The sequence below is a fragment of the Canis lupus genome, chromosome 21, assembly GCF_011100685.1.
Source record: "Canis lupus familiaris isolate Mischka breed German Shepherd chromosome 21, alternate assembly UU_Cfam_GSD_1.0, whole genome shotgun sequence".
In the NCBI taxonomy this organism is placed as follows: domain Eukaryota; kingdom Metazoa; phylum Chordata; class Mammalia; order Carnivora; family Canidae; genus Canis; species Canis lupus.
The window spans coordinates 23,647,721-23,665,040 of record NC_049242.1 but is presented as its reverse complement, the minus strand read 5'-3'; the positions used below and the strand labels follow the sequence as shown (position 1 = coordinate 23,665,040).

The 17,320-nt window shown below is 40.9% G+C and overlaps 1 protein-coding gene across 4 annotated transcripts in view; it reads right to left on the bottom strand.

Moving 5' to 3' along the window:
- Window positions 1-17,320, bottom strand: part of XRRA1 (X-ray radiation resistance associated 1) — a 63,475-nt gene that overhangs the window by 23,521 nt on the left and 22,634 nt on the right. For 3 of the 4 annotated variants that reach the window (XM_038568623.1, XM_038568624.1, XM_038568622.1), the window contains exons 8-10: window positions 16,909-17,042; window positions 3,644-3,772; window positions 2,748-2,965 (exon numbers count right to left, since the gene is read on the bottom strand). In XM_038568623.1, coding sequence (XP_038424551.1) covers window positions 2,748-2,965; window positions 3,644-3,772; window positions 16,909-17,042 — 481 coding nt within the window. The remainder of the gene's footprint in view (window positions 1-2,747; window positions 2,966-3,643; window positions 3,773-16,908; window positions 17,043-17,320) is intronic. The other variant, XM_038568625.1, reaches the window with a different exon arrangement.

The following is a 17,320-nucleotide window of genomic DNA, read 5'->3' as shown; positions in this document are numbered from 1 at the left end:
GCAGAGGGAGGAGAAGCAGGCTCAACTCAGGGAGCCGAATGTGGGACTCAATCCCTGGATCCTGGGATCACACCCTGAGCGGAAGGCAGATGCTCAACCACTGAGCCATGCAGGCGTCCCAGCTATAATAATTTTTAAGAACAACACAGCTGGAGAACTTCACTATCAGTTCTCAAAATGTGTTATAAAGCTACAGTAATTTTATTTTATTTTTTTTAATTTTTATTTTTTTTAGAAAGGAGAATGAGCAGGGTGAGGGAAGGCGCAGAGGGAGGGAAAGATAGAACCTCAAGCAGGCTCCATGCCCAGCACAGAGCCCCATGTAGAGCTTAGAGTCGGATGCTCAACCAACTACCCAAGCACCCCTAAAGCTACAGTAATTTAGACACATACAGACCCTATCTTACCATAATACCTCTCTTACAACTCAGTGGGGAAAAGGATATAGTCTTTTCAACAAGTAGTGTTGAGTCAGTAAGATATCCATATAAAAAAGTAAACTTTGATTCTACTTCACATCATATACAAAACTTCTAGAAAGACCATAGATCAAAATGTAAAAACTGAAATAATCAAGCTTACAGAAGAAAATATAGGAAAATATCTTAGTGGTTTGAGGTAGACAAAAAATTCTTGAATAGGAAATAAAAAGCACTAACCATAAAAGATTGAAATGAACTTCATTAAAATTGAGAACTTTTATTCATCAAAATTCATTATTGAGAACATGAGAAAGCAAGCTATAGACTTCAAAAAGATTTTTGTAATATATAGATCTACAAAGGACTTGTACTGAGCACATATAAAGAATCCAAACAAATCAACAAGAAAAGGACATATAACTCAATTTAAATACAGGGAAAAAAGACTTGAATAGGCACTTTCAAAAGAGATATCAAAGTGACCAATAATGGCAGCCCCAGTGGTGCAGTGGTTTAGCGCCGCCTGCGGCCAGGGGTGTGATTTTGGAGACCAGGGATTGAGTCCCACGTCAGGCTCCCTGCATGGAGCCCGCTTCTCCCTCTGCCTGTGTCTCTGCCTCTCTCTCTTTCTGTGTCTCTATGAATAAATAAATTTAAAAATATTAAAAAAAACCAAAGTGACCAATAAACATATGAAAGGTACTCAAGATCATTAGCCACTTAAATGAAAATTAAAACCACAATGAGAAACCACTGCATACCTACCCAAAACAGGTAGAATTAAAAAGACTGACATTACCAAGTGTTTATGAGGATATGGAACATCTGGAAATAAAATCTCTTAAATTAATATGGGGCTGAAAATCGGTACAACTGCACTGGAAAAATACTTGGCAGTTTTTGCTAATGTTAAATGTACTTTTATACTCTATGATGCAGCAATTCCTGGGTATACACCCAATAGAAATGACTGTTTAAGTCCACCAAAAATGTAAAAGAATATTAATAGTAGCTTTATCTATAATAGCCTCAAACTAAAAATAACCAAAATGTCTATCAATAATAAAAAGGGTAAATAACTTGGAATACATAAGAGAAATGAAAAATAGTGAACTACCAAAATATGCAACAATATGAATGAGTCTGACAGACATAATTTTGAGTGAAATAAATCAGACACAAAAGAGCACATGCTGTATAATTCCATATTCATAAATTTCAAATCAGGTAAAACCTATCATTGGTGATAGAAGTCTGAGTGGTGATTATTCTTGGAGGAGGTACTGATTAGGAGGATACCACATGGGATGCTGCAAATGTTCTATATTGTAATATGGGTAGTGGTTAAAAGGCTGTATATATGTAAAAATTCAAGCTCTACACAATATTTCTATATTTTTACTTTATGTTGGTTATTTCTCAATTTAAAATAAATATTGAAAAAACCCACTATGATACTGGCACAGTAATAGATAAGCAGATCACTAAAGCAGAATATATAATCCAGAAATATGCTCGTGTATTCAAGAGATTTTTCTGCCTCTAATATTGCCATTTGGATGTGATTCTTGGCACCATGGTAGTGATCTTGAGATCTCTATGGGAACCAGCCTATAAGGACAACGATGGCAGAAAAAGGGATGGAAAGAACCTGAATCCCTTGAGAACACCAAATGCATCCCAGAATTAGCCATCTCTGGGAAGTCTTACTTCTGAGTTTCTTGTTATTTGAGATTTTAATAATCTACTTAAAAAAAAGATTTATTTATTTATTCACGAGAGATAAAGAGAGAGAGGCAGAGACATAGGCAGAGGGAGAAGCAGGCTCTTCGCAGAAGCCCAATGTGGGACTTGATCCCAGACCTTGGGATCACAACCTGAGCCAAAGGCAGCCACCCAACTGCTGAGCCACGCAGGCATCCCTAAAAATCTACTTTTCTTTTTTCTTTTTTTTTTTTTTTAAAGATTTTATCTATTTATTTATAAGAGACACAGAGAGAAGCAAAGACACAGGCAGCCATGTAGGGAGCCTGATGCAGGACTTGATCCCGGGTCTCCAGGATCACACCCTGGGTTGAAGGCGGCGCTAAACCGCTGAGCCACCTGGGCTGCCCAAAAAAATCTACTTTTAATTGGATTTTAAAATCATCTTAACAGAGAATCAGTTAGGAAGTCAGTGAAGTAATTCATGGGAGACCTCCACCTTCCCAGGCAGAGCAGCTTAAGCTCAGCAGCTCCTCAGGGAGCCATGGACTTTAGAATAAACTGTTAGAAGTTTATTCCCACCATGGGGCTAGAGTCTCTGGAACAAGGGGCATCACTCACCTGTCCGGTCAACATCCTTCTTCATGGGCAGTACAGTATAATCTGGTTGCTCATCTGAGGCCTCAAATATGCACGATTTGGGCTGCCGCATGGATTGGGGCTCTTTGTGGGGATTCCCCTTGCCTCCAACCCAGTCCCCTGACCCATCACGAAGCTGAAATTGCTGTAGGTATGGGATCCGGAAAATCCTGTTTTGGTCCAGGCTTAACTTCTTCAGTCTTCAATTAAGGAAAATGAATACAGAATCACAGCAATAATGATACCTCAGGGGCATTTACCAAGCAACTTTAGGGAAAGAAATGGACTCAGACTTGGACACTTACTCTTCTGGTGTGACCTTGAGCCAGTGACTTACCTCTCTCTGGGCCTCAATATCCCTATCTCTAAAATGGGGATAATATTCATTAACCTTTCAATCCTGTAAAGACTAATAACACAATATAAATGGCCTGACACAAAGTAGTATTCAGTAAATGGTAGCTGAATCCAAAGTAAATTTTCCAGGGATCTAAAGCTTAACCTTTTAAATGCCAGCATTTTCATAATTTCAATCAAATAAGTAGAATTTAGCAGTTAACCTTATCTGATTCCAATTTTTCTTTTCTGTCTCCTTTCTCAGGGGTCAGGACCCTATCTCTGGTAATATCTCCTTTTACTCTCTTTCTCTTGTCACTTTTAATCCAGTCAATTGATCAGAAATGTCCTACTGATAGTCCATTTTTATGGCTGAGCTAAAGCTCAGAGGGGAGAAGTGAATTACCTATAGCCACACAGCAGAGATAAGTGGTAGAGCTGCGACTTAAACCCAGGTCTTTTGGATTCCAGAGCAACACTCAAGTATGTGGGCCAGGCTCGGGTTAGCAGGGCACCCTGTAGAGACAGGACTGTGGTTTTACCTTCTGAGCCCAGCCAGGCTGGCAAAGCAATTGGGGCTGGAGAGCTTGTTGTCATCCAGCATCAGTGTTTCCAGCGCTGGGAACCTCAAGATGTACCTCCTCCTTGTCAGTGATGTTACAGATGCTTCCCTGTGAGTGCAAGGATCCTGGATAATGAGTAAGGGCAGGAGACAAACCCTACCACTTCAGGAAGTAGGAATGGGAATAGGAATGGAGATGGAGGATAGGGAATCAATCAAGAGCATAACCAGCTTGGGAACTTCTCAAGTGCCCCTGAAGCATCCCTGAAGAGAGGGACCAGAAGGTAATTCCCTCCCCGAATGACCCCTTCCCCAAATCCCACTCATACATCAGTCTTCTGTATGGAGAAAGGTTGCTCATGTTTACAGATGGTCTTAGTGAGACTGGGTTGGGGCAGGATGGGGGGGCATTAGTAATGCTCATGGAAAATACCAGAGTGAACGAGGCATGACCAAGTTGAGGAATATTGCTAAATTTTGGGTCAAGTCAGGTTACTTGGTATGCTACATTACCAATGACTGGTAACTGTGGGAGCACCAAGAGACAAAGCCCTTGGCACAGACCATAGCTTTGGTCCATGTTGGGTAATGTAGGCTGGCCAGTGAGGTTCTCCTCTAAAGTGACTTAATAAAATACATACATCAGTAAGGGGCTGAGAAGACTCTTTTAAAACTCCAACTCTCAGGGGATGCCTGGATGGCTCAGCAGTTTGGCGCCTGCCTTTGGCCCAGGGCATGATCGATCCCGGGATAGAGTCCCATATCGGGCTCCCTCCATGGAGCCTCCCTCCCTCTGCCTGTGTCTCTGCCTCTCTCCCTTTCTGTGTCTCTCGTGAATAAATCAATAAAATCTTAAAAAATAATAATCTATCTATCTATCTATCTATCTATCTATCTATCTATCTATCTTCAACTCTCTGAGGAGTCCCAGAAACATTTGAGAATGTAATCTAATGGGCTGAGATCCTGAGACACTCAGGTGGGGCAGGAAGTGGTGGCATTCTATATACTACCATTAATGTGGCCTCACTTTTTTTTTTTTTTTTTTTTTTTTTTGGTGTGGCCTCATTTATGTCCCCAGCTGGGTGAGACCTGGGTAATTCTTTTTTATTTTTTCAACCTTTTTTTCTTTTTAAGATTTTGCTTTTTAAAGTAACCTTAATACCTAACATGGGGCTTGAACCTACAACCTGAAGATAAAGAATCACACACTCTACCAACTGAGCCAGCCGGGTGCCCTTAGGTAATTATTTTTAAGTACACAAAGTTTAGATGACTCAAATCATGTTTTCATTCCTCCCTCTGTCTCCCCTCCATACACCCAAATAAACACTCAACACACTCAACAGAGAAGGAAAGAAGCTTTTTGTTCATGGTATTTGAAGGTCACAGATGACTCTTTTCCTCTCCTAAAGGACCAACTTTCATGTACTAAAATTTTAATTTCTACCTGAAAGCAATTACAGGAGGATGCACAGCAGCTCTGTCAATTTATAATTAATTGACTAATCTCTTTTTTACTTCCATCAGATGTAAAACAACTAAAAAATAAGACTTCAAAAAATTCCTCTTACACCCCGTAATGGAGAAGCTGGCTCTGTCCTGTCTCTTTTGACTGGTTACAGTGTTTTGCCTTTTAAGTTTCACCCTAATTATAAAATATAAAAGCTTCATTTTGTCTCTAAAATAGAGGTCTTAAAATGGGGGGGCAGTCAACAGGTGGGTAAGGAGGACAAGAGGCAAAGCTTCAGAGGAAAGCATCGGGCTCTCCCACTGGGTCCTTCCCATGGCAGTTTTGGGAGAAGAGCACTTTGAAGTGGCAAGAGTCTATTAGTATGGAGAGGCTGAGGTTACTAGCTGTTCAGAGTGGTGTTATTTTTATTATACCTTTTCTTAGCAAAAGGAATTAATGCCATTTAAAATATGATATGTTTGACTAACTTTTTTAGAAGCTAAGAGTATTGGATTGGATTCAGCAATGGGAATACTGTGTGCCATATTAGAAGAAGCTTGGGAATGGAGATCAGCAGCCCTAGGGGCTGCTGCTGCTACTGCTGCTGCTTGGCTTGCTAGGTGACTGGTGGCTGGTATTCAGCATCTCTGGTCCTGGTCAGTCCCTCTATCTACATGATGAAAGAGGGTTTCTTTTATTTTACATTGAAAGACTGGATGAGGCTAAAAATATTGCTGAAAAGACTGGGCAAAGAGCTGCAGTAAAACAAATGAAATTTAGCAAGCTCTAATGTCCATTAAAATGTCAGATCAGTGAAAATAAAATAATGTCTTTTATTTGTTGGCAAACTATATTTTTCTTACTGTTCTACTGTATATCTTTCATTAAAATCAAAATGAATATTCTCTATCAAAAAAAATGTCAGATCAGCTTCTGTGATAAGATACAGAAAACCTACCATGCAAACACAGGATGAGGGAGATGTAGTCTCGCAACTCAATTTTGTAAAAGAAGACTTATGATGTGGCTACTAATAAAGTTGGCACTCTTTTAGGTGGCCACTTTGAGGAAGAGAGTGGTTGGGAAAAAGAAGGTAACCATCCCCCTCTGCTCCATGCCAGTCAAGTCTGAGAGGGCAGACCTGTGCGGTCCAAGAGGGACAGGGAATAGTCTTCATGGGAGACTCAAAGATTCAGATGCCGATCCAAACAAGTAATGGGGCAGGCTGATGATCAAGTAGGTCAGATATGATCCCCCTAACTTACCCAGACAAAGATAATCATGAGATCTAGCCAGAAATGGAGACACAAAAGTTCAGAATAGATGAGGTCTGTGGTGAAATGGAAAAAAGTGAAGAGAAAGGAGGATGGAGAAGCAGGCAGAGTCAGGTCATAAAAACCCTTGTGATCAATGTTAATGGAGTTTATCTTTAGAACGCCGGGAAGCTGCTGAAGGACTTTAAGCAGGGCAGTGATAGAATCAGAGGTACTTTTTAGAAACATCCTTCTGGCTGATGGTAAAGATGGTGGGTTAGGAGGTGATAAGAAAAAGAAAAATGTGATATGTCCTTAGCTAGTATCCTTACTTAGTATCCCAAATGTGACATGTCCTTAGCTAGTATCCTTACTTAGTATCCCAAGTAGCAGGGGCTGTGCAGCCAGATTAAACAGGAGGGGGCAGAAATCGCCACGTTTGAGAAGCATTTAGGAAGCACAATTCATAGCATCTGGTGACTGAATGGATGTGCAGGGTGAGGGAGGAAAGAATTCAGGCTGATGCCCATATTTCTCACTGGGACAAGTGCACAACTGATAGAGAGCAGTGCCCATCACTGAGGCCAGGGACACAGAAGGAAGGAGATCCAGGCATGGCCACATGTGTGATGACTTTGGTATGATGAATAAAATATATGCGCTCATAACTCGGAAGATGAATGTAAGGTAGAGATATAAAGAAGACTTGGAGGGATGCCTGGATGGCTCAGTGGTTGAGCACTGCCTTTGGCTCAGGTCATGACCCTGGGCTGCTGGGATTGAAGCCCATATCAGGCTCCCTATCAGGAGCCTGCTTCTCCCTCTGCCTATGTCTCTGCCTCTCTCTTTGTGTCTCTCATGAATAAATAAAATCTTAAAAAAATAAAAAAAGACTTGGGAAGGGATGAAACCATGAAGAAAGATTATACAAATTAAAAAAACAGTGGGTTGAGAGTGGACAACTGGGGACTGTCAACATTTAAAAGGTTGGCAGAAGAAGAGGAATCCAGAGCATTTTGAATGTGGACAGACAAGTGAGAAGAAAATAACAGTAATACTTGTTTGGAGCTTCATAGTTTTCAAAGCACAATTATTTCAATTGATACTCTGATGTAAGTAGAAGTGCATTTATCCTCCCTACCTTACATATAAGTAAACAGAAATACCTAGTGGTAGAGACTTGCCTTATTTTATGCAACAAGGCTTCCCACTGAAAACAACTAATAAGATGAATAAAACCTAAAAAGAAAAAAGATTCATCATTTAAAAACATGAAAGAGATGTGAAGATAGTAAAGCGGTAGTATGCCAAAATCAAGAAATCCAGAGACAGAAAGCAGACACAAGAAGCCACGTTTGCCTTTTAGACACTTGCTGATAATGCTGGAACAGCATGTAATTGGAGATGCTCTAAACGAACGCAGGATCCTAAAGAGATATATATTCAGGAGAGAGAACTAGCACTAAACCCATGCCCCTCATCACACAGCTAGGGGAAAACTGCCTTGGAATGAAAAGAAGGGAAGGGGGAGGGCAGACCGGTTCTCTTGCAAAATTGTAGCCTAAATCTGTATCATCATAGTGGTTCAGAGAATATCCAACTAGTTTAGTTTAGTTTAAAATGGTTCCATACTGAGTGACCCTAGGCACCTGGCCAAAGTAAATGGAAAGGTTTATGGTATTGCAGACTAAATATTGTGGGCCAACTCTTCCCTGAGTATGAACTAGAAAATCCAGACAAAATACATATATTAAAAACAATTTTCTTTAAGGCATCTGAGAACTAACAAGCTGTGAGAAATTAGGGGGCTAAGATTTGGAAAAAGAAGGAAATCAAAGAGGACAACACTTGGGGTCTCTTTTCCCCTAGGGCTATCTGCTGACTCCAGAAGTGGCAGATAGGCTGAGATGCTGAGCAGAAATCCTAACAACCTTGGTAGTCTAGGAACCAAAAATTAAGAGTCCAGGGTACACCACAGAAGGGGATTCCTGATAAACTACCCCTCCTTTAAGTTGGGGCACTGAAGGACTAAATACTAGGAGGAAGTGTGAACTAGAAATAGTACGTACTGGGATGCCTGGGTGGCTCAGCGGTTGAGAGTCTGGCCTTCGGCTCAGGGCGTGATCCCGGGGTCCTGGGATCAAGTCCCATGCCGGGCTCCCTGTGAAGAGCCTGCTTTTCCCTTGACCTATGTCTTAGCCTCTCTCTCTGTGTCTCTTATGAATAAATAAATAAAATCTTAAAAAAAAAAAAAAACAGTACGTCCCTTGCAGAGACTGAAGTCTAGCTTCAAATAATTATGCATGAACTATACAATCAAAAAAAGTCTAGAGCTGGTGAGAAAAAAAAATGATTCAAGTTGCTCAAAGGGAGAGTCACAGCCTCTTACTCAGTTTCCTGATCATTTACATTTACATTTTATTTATTTTTTAAAAAGATTTTATTCATTCATGAGAGACATACAGAGTGAGAGAGGGAGAAGCAGGCTCCATGCAAGGAGCCTGACGTGGGACTTGATTCCGGGACTCCAGGATTGTGCCCTGGGCCGAAGGCAGGCACTAAAATCACTAAGCCACCCAGGGATCCTCTACATTTAAATTTTAAAAATTAAACTTAAATAAAAGTAAAAATTCAGTTCCTCAGTCACACTGATCACATATTAAGTGCTGAATATGACTAGTGGCTGCCATATTGGACAATGCAGATACAGAACATTGCCAACATTGCAGAAAATGCTATCAGACAGTCTTAAACTGGGCCTTTCAAGGATTATTAGACAATATCTGTGAATTGGTGCTAATGTTTGGGGATATGAAAGGCATGGTGGTCTACCACTCAAAGTAGGGGATTATGGAAGAATGGAAAGTTAGCCTGTGAACCCAGTGATGTCATCAACCTATTTTATGGTTATCTCCCCAGTTCCTGAATGTATAATTAGAATAGACATACTAAGCAACTGACAGAATAACCACATGTGTTTACTGACCAACAAAGTGAAGGATATTATAGAAGGAAGGAACAAATTGAAGTCCCAGGAAATTTACTTCTAGAACACTAAGCCTAAAATTATTCTGCATCCCTGAGGTAACTACAGAGATTACTGCCATCACTAAAGACAAGAAAGGTAAAAGGATATTGAGTCTAATGATATTCCTGTTTAAGTTGTTTATTTGGCTTGTATAGAAGATAGATCATGAAGAATGACTAGAGATTACTGTAGACTTAATTAAGTGGTGACTCCAATTTCAGCTGCTGCTCCACATGTGGACTCTTCTTATTGTGCATGAACATAGACAGCCCTTGGCACTTGGGAATACAGCTAAGGACCTATCAAATGTTTCTCTTTACCAATGTACAAGAACTGCCAGGAACAGTCTGCTTTTGCCTGGCAGGGACAGTAATACATATTTGCCCTCTTCTCTCAGGGCCACATCAACTCTTTCAGCCTATCATAATCTGTTACACATCTATTGCCTATCTGTTTATGTATTCCACAGAACCTCATGTTGATTGGACCTGATGGACAGGAAGTTGCAGATATTCTAGATGATTTAGTAAGATGCACGGTGTCAAAGGATGGGGGGAAACCCCACAAAAATTCAAGGAACTACCACCTTGATTAATTTTCTTGATGTCTTGATCTGGGAGCATGTCAGGATATACCTCCAATGTGAAAGACATAATCTTTCACCTTGCACCACTTGTTACTTGAGAAGAAGGCACAAAGCATTGTTGAGCTCTTTGGAGTTGGGACACAATGCTATAAAACATTTGTGATATTCTGATCCATCCATGAGGATGCCAGTTTTGTGTGGGGCCCAGAGCAAGACAAGGCTCTGCAATAGGTCCAACTGCAGTGCAAGTTGCTCTCTGGGCTTTATGTCATTGGCAAGTGGCATTGGGCAATATGAGTCAGTGGGTCCAAGAGTGCTCTAAATGTCTAAGGCAAATAGGTGTGCTGTGTAGTACAGGGTTAACATACATCCTGGTTTTCATGGACAGTCTGAGTTTTTACCTGTTATCCCAAAATAATTAGTAGTGTTCCTTTTCCCTCTCAAATCTGTCCTGGTTGAATAAGTTACATGGTCCCTCTATGAATAGAGCATTTTACAGACACCTATTACAGAATTTTTAAAAGTTTTTTTTTAATTTTTAAAAAAATTTTTTAAAAATGTAATTTCTACATCCCACATGGGACTTGAATTCACAACCTCAAAATCAATAGCTGAATGCTCTTCCAACTGAGCTTGCCTGATGCCTCTGCAGAATCATTTTTGAGCAAAGTTATGCTCTATTCTTTTTTAAAAAAGGATTTTGTTTATTTATTTGAGAGAGAGAGAGCACGAGTGGGAAGAGGGGCCGAGGGAGAGGAATAAGCAGACTCTCTGCTGTGCAGGGAGCCTGATGCAGGGTTTGGTTCCAGGACCCCAAGATCATGACCTGAGCTAAAGTCAGATGCTTAACCAATCAAGCCACCCAGGCGCCCCAAAGTTCTGCCGTATACTATCAATAACTATTTTTCTTTTGAAAATAGCTTACTACCCCATATTGATAATGACTGAACATCTGATCACAGGAACACTAAGTGACCATGTGACCCGAGTGGCTCATCATGTGCAGAATTCTGCACTGAATGTGCAGAATTCCCTCATCAAGCAAAAGAAGTATGTGAGATCTGACCTAAGCAAGTCTGTAAAAATTGCATGAACGACTATGGCTTAGATTCCTATGATGCCTATTCCTGCTGTACTGTTATCTCTCTGTTAACGCATAACTAAGGTTCTATGAGCAGCTGATATAGGAGAAAACCCCCTAGCTGGGTTTACAAATGATTGTGCATGATATGCTGATACTAAAGATAGACTATTACAGTATTACAATCTTACATGGTGGTGGCTCTGAAAGACAGAGGAAGAGAAACCCTCCCAATAGGTAAAAAATATTTATCTATTTGCTTGGTTTATGCTGATTCATGGGCAGTGGCTGATGGCTTAGCTGAATGGTCAAAGCTTAGAAAAAAAATGTAAAACTGCTGACAGGGAAGTCTAAGGGGAAATTATGTGAACGGACCTCTCAGAATGGATAGAGTATGAGGACTTGCATCCCATGTGAATGCTTCCCAAAGGCTATCTACTTTAGAGAAGACTCTCAGTGATCAGGTGGACAAGATGACCCATTCCATGAAGTCAGTTGGCCTCTCTCCTCGTATACCCTAGTGCTTGCAAAATGGCCTTAGCACACATCCCTTCACAAAAGCAGACCTGGCTACCACCCCTGCTGAGTAACTAAACTGTCAATAGCAGAAGCCAATGCTGAGCCCCTAATATGGCACCATTTCTGAAAGAATTAGCAAGCCATCTAGTGGGAGGATGACTACAGAGACAGAGACCACCTTCCTTCATGAGAGGAGCAGTGATTTTTTTTTTTTTTTTTTTTTTTTGCTTAGAAAATAAACACGTATTTTGGATATTTACATTCCCTGACCACAATATTCTGCCAGCATCACCATCTGGGGACTTATAGAATGTCTTATTCTTTTTTTCTAAAAAAAAAAAAAAAAAGATTTTATTTATTTATTCATGAGAGACAGACTGAGAGGGAGAGGCAGAGACACAGGCAGAGGGAGAAGCAGGCTCCATGCAGGGAGCCCGATGTGGGCCTCGATCCCGGAACTCTGGGATCACGCACTGGGTCGAAGGCAGATGCCCAACTGCTGAGCCACCCAGGTGTCCCTAGAATGTCTTATTCTTTATCCTGGTACCTCACATAACATTGCTTCTAACCATGCAACACATTTGGTAAGTGCAATAATGAGCTCATAAACATGGAAGTCACTTTTTGTTATCATGTACCTTATCACGTAGAAGTAGCTGATCTAATAAGAAAGGTAAAATAGTTTTTTTTTAACAACTTATTTATTGCACCAGCTAGGAGAGACTACCCCCTGTGAAGTTAGGGGCTCTGACTACTTATAGGATCTGATGTCACATAAATTGGCAACCAATACTGATGCTGTTTTTCTCATAACCAGAACATAGGATCTAGGAATTAATGGAAGGAAATGAGAACAGATCCTCTTACAATTATCCACTTACAGAATTTTTGCCTCCATTCCTGCAAGTAGAGGTCTTTGTTACTTCGGGAGGAATAATTTTACAGGGAACACAAAGAATAGTTTCTCTTAACTAGAAATTGAAATTGCTACTTGCCACTTGGGTCCCTCAAACCACTAAACCAATAGGCAGAAAAAGTGGAGCTTACTATATTGGCTAGGTGATGGATACTGATTATCAAAAGTAGGTATGATTGCTGTTATACCTTGAGGGCAAAGAGAAATATGATTGGAATCCAGGGAATTATAAGGTATTCTTCTTAGATGTGTCATGTCCATTAGTCAAAGTTAATGGATTTTTTGCAAGATGAAAAGAGTTCTGCAAACAGATGGTGGTGATGGCAGGACAATAATATGAATGTATTTATATGAATTCCACTGTACATTTAAAATAAATGTACAAATTCCATTTGTACATTTAAAAATGGCTAAGACAGAGGGTGCCTGGCTGGCTCAGTCCGTAGAACACCTGACTCTTTGACCTTACAGGAGTTTGAGCCCCATGTTGGGTATAGAGATTACTTTAAAATTTTTTTTAAAAAAATGGTTAAGATGGTAAATTTTATGTTATGAGTATGTTACCATAATTTTAAAAAGCATTAATAGAAGACTACAGCATCCCAATAAAAAAGCATTAATAACTCCAATCCTTCAGGAATGAACATTTAGGATATCACATCAGTTAAAGAGCCCAAATAACCAAGATGCTAGATAAAGGAGAAGGAAACATTAAATAGGTGGTGGAAGAAGGATTCATAAATACATACTATGTATGGCCTCCTGACCAGTTAAGAAAAAATTATTGCAGCAAATATGTATATTTTCTTCCCTACTTGTTATGTGTATGTAAATTGCTAGTGATAAATGATTTTGCAACTTAGTTTTTAGGTTCTAAAACATCCACTTAGCACTGTGATTGCTTTAGAAGAGAAAATAGTATCACCCAGAAATGGATACGGTGACTGATGGAACTGTGTCTCATCCCTTTATAGAAGAAGGTGAAAAGTATCTTCATAAGAGGAAAAGTTCTTTCATGTAAGATGAAAGCACACTGTGGTTGCTAGTGTTGTAAGAAAATTAAACATGGAGAGAAGGAGGACAGTAGATGTTGGGTTTCCAAGGGTTGGGTGGCACCAGTCATCTGCCTATTTGTTCTTGAATTTTACTCCTTTCCTCTGTGTTCTGCTATGTATTATAAAGGGCTGAGGCTACTCCTAAGCTACACTTCCCAGACCACCTTTCCAATTGGCTTCCAATGAGATACTGCCAAGGGAGAGATTGGTAAGCCTGGAAGGCCAGAACAGGGGCAGAAGCAACTCCCTCATTTGGTTTCTGACAGCTTGCTGGTAACAGCAGCAGTGTAGCAATGGCATCCATGCTGGTAGAGGTTCCAGCTCTGTTTGAGGCAGCACATCTGCAGCAGATCTAGAACTACAGCAACAACCTCTCAAAAACCCCAACAGCAGGAATAGGCTTGTGGGCTTGAGTCCAGGGAGTGTGGGTGGCTTCTGATCTCTGGGTATCAACTTTCATCCTTGCTCTTGCAGCTCTTCCACTGCCTATGGAAACAATTCCCTCTATTTATTGTTGCTAATATTTAGGTGGAATAAAGGTACTCTGATTATGACTTCTTTTCTTTTTTTTTTTAAAGATTTTATTCATTTGATTCAGAGAGAGAGAGAGAGAGAACGAGCAGGGGGGAAAGCAGAGGGAGAGAGAGAAGCAGACTACCCACTGAGCCAGGAGCCTGATGTTGGGCTCTGAGCTGAAAGCAGAGACTTAACCATCTGTGCCACCCAGAGACCTCTGATTATGATTTTTTAAGAGTCTTTATCTTTTAGAGGTACACACTGGATTATTTACAGATGAAACTACATAAATCCCTGTATTCATTTATGGCTAGATATGTCTGAGATTTTTCTTAAGAATAATTTAAGGTTGGGTGTGGTGAAGATATATATGAAACAGGATTGGCTATGACCTTAGAACTGTTAGGCAATAATTGTTAGGTGATGGGTGCTTGGAAGTTCATTTTGCCATTGACTCTATTTCTATGTGTGTTTGAAATTTTCCATAATAGGGATGCCTGGGTGGCTCGGCAGTTTGGCGCCTGCCTTCAGCCCAGGGCGAGATCCTGGAGTGCCGGGATCGAGTCCCACATCAGGCTCCTTGAGGTGAGCCTGCTTATCCCTCTGCCTATATCTCTGCTTCTCTCTCTCTCTCTCTCTCTCTCTCTCATGAATAAATAAATAAAATTTTAAAAAAATTTTTCCATAATAATATGCCAATTATTATCTCTCCCCATGAAAATCAATGAACTTCCCTTAATTGGCAATACTTCACATGGGTTTTATATTCCTGACCAGACCCTGACTGACATGTATCTGGTCATAGAGAAAGTCGCCTAAGATGAAGCCAACACTGGGGGAAAAAAAAAGATGTGTATGTGTGCCTGAGAAAGCAAGTAAGAGAAAAGACAAGACCAAGGTTATGTGCATACTCAAGAAACACACTGAATTACATGCAGAGCCCTGACAACATCCTGTGTACCTGTATCCAGCCAAAGTGAATCTAGAGTTCTATTAGACTTTTACAGGTACATGAACAAATAAATTCCCTTTTGGGGGGTGTTGATTTTTCAAAGATTTATTTATTTTAGAGAGAGAGTGACAGCACACACAAGTGGGGGGAGAGGCAGAGGGAGAAGAAGCGAATCCTTAAGCAGACCCCATATAGGGCTTGATTTCATGACCCCAAGACCCTGATCCGGGCCAAAATCAAGAGTCAGACGCTCAGCCAACTGAGCTACCCAGGTGCCCCATAAATTCCCTTTTTGGTTAAGCTAGTTTGAGTTGACTTCTGTCACTTGCAAACAAAAAGAGCATAATGAAATCCCTAATATAATGATCACTATTATCCAAATCCTTTGGGCAACTAACCAACCTCTATCATCACTATAAATTCCATCACATCTATCATTGTCACAACAAACATCATCATCATGACTTTCTCCTTCACCATCTCTAAATTAGTTAACATCCACTGAATACCTCAATGTGCAAAAGCACTGGGTCCTCATCTAGGTGCTTCTAATCCAAGATGACTAAGACACAGCCTCTGCCCTCATAGTGTTCACAATCTGCTTACGAGACTGTAGGTATATCATCCATTTATCTATCTATTACACATATATATACATATTTGTGAGACATAAGCCACAATAGAATATATTAAGTTCTAAAGTAAGATAAAAAACATTAAATTCAACAGATGCTTAGAGAAGGGAGGAAGAAGTATGGTTTAAAGCAGTCAGGGAGGGATCCCTGGGTGGCGCAGCGGTTTGGCGCCTGCCTTTGGCCCAGGGCGCGATCCTGGAGACCCGGGATCGAATCCCACATCGGGCTCCCGGTGCATGGAGCCTGCTTCTCCCTCTGCCTGTGTCTCTGCCTCTCTCTCTCTCTCTCTGTGTGACTATCATAAATAAATAAATAAAAATTAAAAAAAAATAAAGCAGTCAGGGAAGGCTTCTGATAGGGACAGGAGGATTTGAGCAGACCCTTGGAATACATGCAGAAGAGAAGAAGAGAAGATAGAAGAGAAGATAAGGGAGCCCTGGGTGGCTCAGCAGTTTAGCTCCTGCTTTCAGCCCAGGGTGTGATCCTGGAGTCCTGGGATCAAGTCCCACATCAGGCTCCCTGCATGGAGCCTGCTTCTCCCTCTGCTTGTGTCGCTGCCCCGCCTCCCTCTGTCTGTCTCTCATGAATAAAATCTTAAAAATAAAAGAAGAGAATGGTCATAAACATGGTCTCTGGAATCAGATGGACTTCATTAAATTCTGGCTCAGTCACTTATCAGCAGTTATTTAACATATCTGTGCCTCAATTTCCTCATCTACACGGATAGTAACAGGATACATACTTCATAGGTCTATTTTAAGAATTAAATGAGTTAATATGTATAATGTGCTGAGAACAGCATCTAGCACATAGTAAGTAATACATATATGGCATTATCATACATTCTGGTCAGAAGGCATGGCTTAAACAAAGGTGCAAAATGGGAACATGGGAATATATAAAGCTTAGTAGGTTTGTGAAGGGGAATAGTCTGGCAAGAACAATATCCACAATTTACCAATGACTAATCAGAGACCAGGAAAGTGACTTGCTAGATACCTGAGTGTCTCCTAATAGCACAGTAGAGTGTGAAGACATCATCTGAAGCCTCATCATTCTTTGGGGCCCTGTTCCCATGACTGCCTTTCCTACGAGCTTCAGCAGGCAGCATTGTCCCTGTTTTGAGCACTCACAGCCTATCTTTACAGCACTTCTGAGCTGTAGGGGCCACTTCGGGGCCATTTCCTGGCACACTTGGACCCAAAGGTTCATGAGGAGCACATGGGATGGATCCTAGGATATAGAACTTACTGTTCTGTGACAGCCAAATTGGGTGGCAGGGAGGTGAGCCCATTGCCCGTGAGGAGTAGGACACGGAGGTGTGGCAAAATCCCCAGATCACAAATGGCCTCTGCAGTCAGACTGTTGAAGGAAAGGTCCAGGAACTAGGGCACAAAGATAAAAAATGGGAGAACAGATGGACTATACAATGACAAGGATACTCATACATGAGGTGGGAGCTAACTACTTCTTCCTTTAACCTAGGCAACCCCATCGCTCATAAGCCTGAAGCCTTCTTGACTCTCTGGGTTAACATTCAAGGCCTACTACAGTCAGTTCCCAGACGACTTTCTAGCTTCATCTCCCACTGCAAATCTTGATTTATTCTGTGGCACTGACCAAAGGGACTCCTTCCCCATTCGTGGCACCACTATCAGTGTTA